This window comes from Propithecus coquereli, unplaced genomic scaffold (genome assembly GCF_000956105.1).
Source record: "Propithecus coquereli isolate 6110/MARCELLA unplaced genomic scaffold, Pcoq_1.0 Scaffold227, whole genome shotgun sequence".
NCBI lineage: Eukaryota > Metazoa > Chordata > Mammalia > Primates > Indriidae > Propithecus > Propithecus coquereli.
The window spans coordinates 3,230,529-3,232,640 of record NW_012147808.1 but is presented as its reverse complement, the minus strand read 5'-3'; the positions used below and the strand labels follow the sequence as shown (position 1 = coordinate 3,232,640).

Genomic DNA, 2,112 nt, shown 5'->3' with positions numbered 1-2,112 from the left:
TCATAACAGAGAGTTGTTATACAGACTGGGTTCCTACCTCAGACCAAAGCACGTACCTTCGATTACCAGAACTCCACACCGGCCAGGGCCGGTCCCGTCCCTGACTCAGCTGTGCTCATTACACCCACCCCCGGGGACTGACCTTACCCATGCGACCCGCACCTGGACCGCAGGCATTTCCATCTCCTTTATGACAGCCACCTTTGAAGCTCATTTTTTAAAAAATGTATATTCATTATAAGAGCAATGAATTGAGAATATTCAAAATTTAGAAAACAGCACGGAAAAAAAGGCAGAATGAGGGGAGAGGATACTAGGAGGTCTCATCACAAATGAACTTAACAGTCACAACTTTAACCAAGAGTATTCATCCAAAGAAAGAAACCAGCTGCGAGAGATGAGGGGGGTGGAGAGGGAGGAAGCATGGAAGTTATACTTCTCAGTATTATCTGAGAAATATTAATTATTAATATTAATTAATATTAATGTTAACATTAATATTCATACTGATATTAGTATGTGGTAATTTTATGAGATCTACCCATCTTGACCTCTTACTTACACTTTTCACTGTGAAATCTCTGATGGTCCATTCTGGAAGAACAACTTCCGATGTCATTGCCACAGTTATGTCCCCATAGTCATGAGCTTGCTTGGAGGGCCAGTATTCCTCACATTTGGTCTAGAATAAGGTTGCATTTTTATAAAAAGATTCAGATCACACCATCTGCCATCACTAAAACCTCACAAAGGAGACCAGATAATGAAAACTGGCATCAGGGACTGAAGTCCCTTAAGTGGGTTCTGTTTGAACCTTAGAATTTTTTTTTTTAATTTACAATTTCTGCCAACTCTTTTAAAATTGGGAGCTTTTCTCATAAAAAATCCAGACTTCTGGATTCTCTTTAAAAATCAGAATCAGAAGATTTTTTAAACACCAGGCCCTCATTTCTGCATGAAAATCGATTCAGAGCTGAGCAGCAGCTGTCCCCTGGCCTGGGACACAGTCCCCATCCGGCTTCCTTTGGCCCCTAGAGCAGCCACTCCACAACTGTTCACTGAGCTAATCTCGGATTGGCCTCTACCCCCAGGCAGCTAGCAGAAATGTGGACCTATCCCAGTACTTTCAGATAAACACCAGCTGTAATACAAACATGCTGATAAAGAGGACCAAAGTAAATCATTTTGGGTCTTTGATTTCTATAAAGTTGATTGGCAGATGTGATCGGAAATAAAAACCAGGAAATGACTGCTAAGAATATCTGAATCCCCGCTTGGCAAATGACTACACACAAATACATACACACACACACACACACACACACACACACACACACACACACACTCACTCTCTCTCTCTCTCTCTCAAGTTCCCAAGGTGCACTCTACTGCAGGTGGTTTCCAAAACTGATTATCTGACTCACTGGAGAAGTTTGTTTTGTTTTAAAAACAGAGGCCTGGGTCCCACCTTCAGAGATACTCACTCTGGCCCCAGGATCTGTATTTTTTTAAAGATCCAGGTTTCTAGACCACTGCTCTAAGAAAGAACCCAGGACTTCGATACACATCAACAAGGAGCTGATTCCCAGTTCAGCCGCTTACTAGCTGTATTTTTGCTGCTACTTTGTGGGCAAGTTCTTAAAACACTCTAAGCCTCAGTTTCCCCATCTATAAAATAATAATACCTCGCAGGGTTGTTACAGGACAGAAACGACACATGTGGAGTATCTAGTGTAGAAAATACACTGGCTCCCTTCCCCTTCACCCAGAGTCAGTGACATCACCTCTATCCCAACTTAAGATGAAAAAGCGCCCATCTAAATTCATCTTTGTGTTCTCCATTAATTTAGCTACATCATTTTTGTTTGTCTAACAGGCATTTATGAGATATTCCATGTATAAGGCCCTGGACTCAATAGTATTATAAAGTTTATTTGTATGTATAAAATCAATGTTCTTTCATTTCCATTATAGCCTGTTCTCCTGATGCAAGAAGGGGCTAAAAGGAACCCAACCTCTCTGTCACAAGCAACATGAAGACGGGCGTGATCTCTATTTATCTTTCCCTCCTCCCTCCCCTAGCAGAGGACTTTATACATTCCAGGACCTGGA

At 41.7% G+C, this 2,112-nt stretch overlaps 1 protein-coding gene across 1 annotated transcript in view; it reads right to left on the bottom strand.

The window, feature by feature from the left end:
- The window catches only part of PTPRJ (protein tyrosine phosphatase, receptor type, J), a 72,372-nt gene that overhangs the window by 18,536 nt on the left and 51,724 nt on the right, over nucleotides 1-2,112 (bottom strand). The window contains exon 21 of the mRNA XM_012645107.1: nucleotides 542-682. Coding sequence (XP_012500561.1) covers nucleotides 542-682 — 141 coding nt within the window. The remainder of the gene's footprint in view (nucleotides 1-541; nucleotides 683-2,112) is intronic.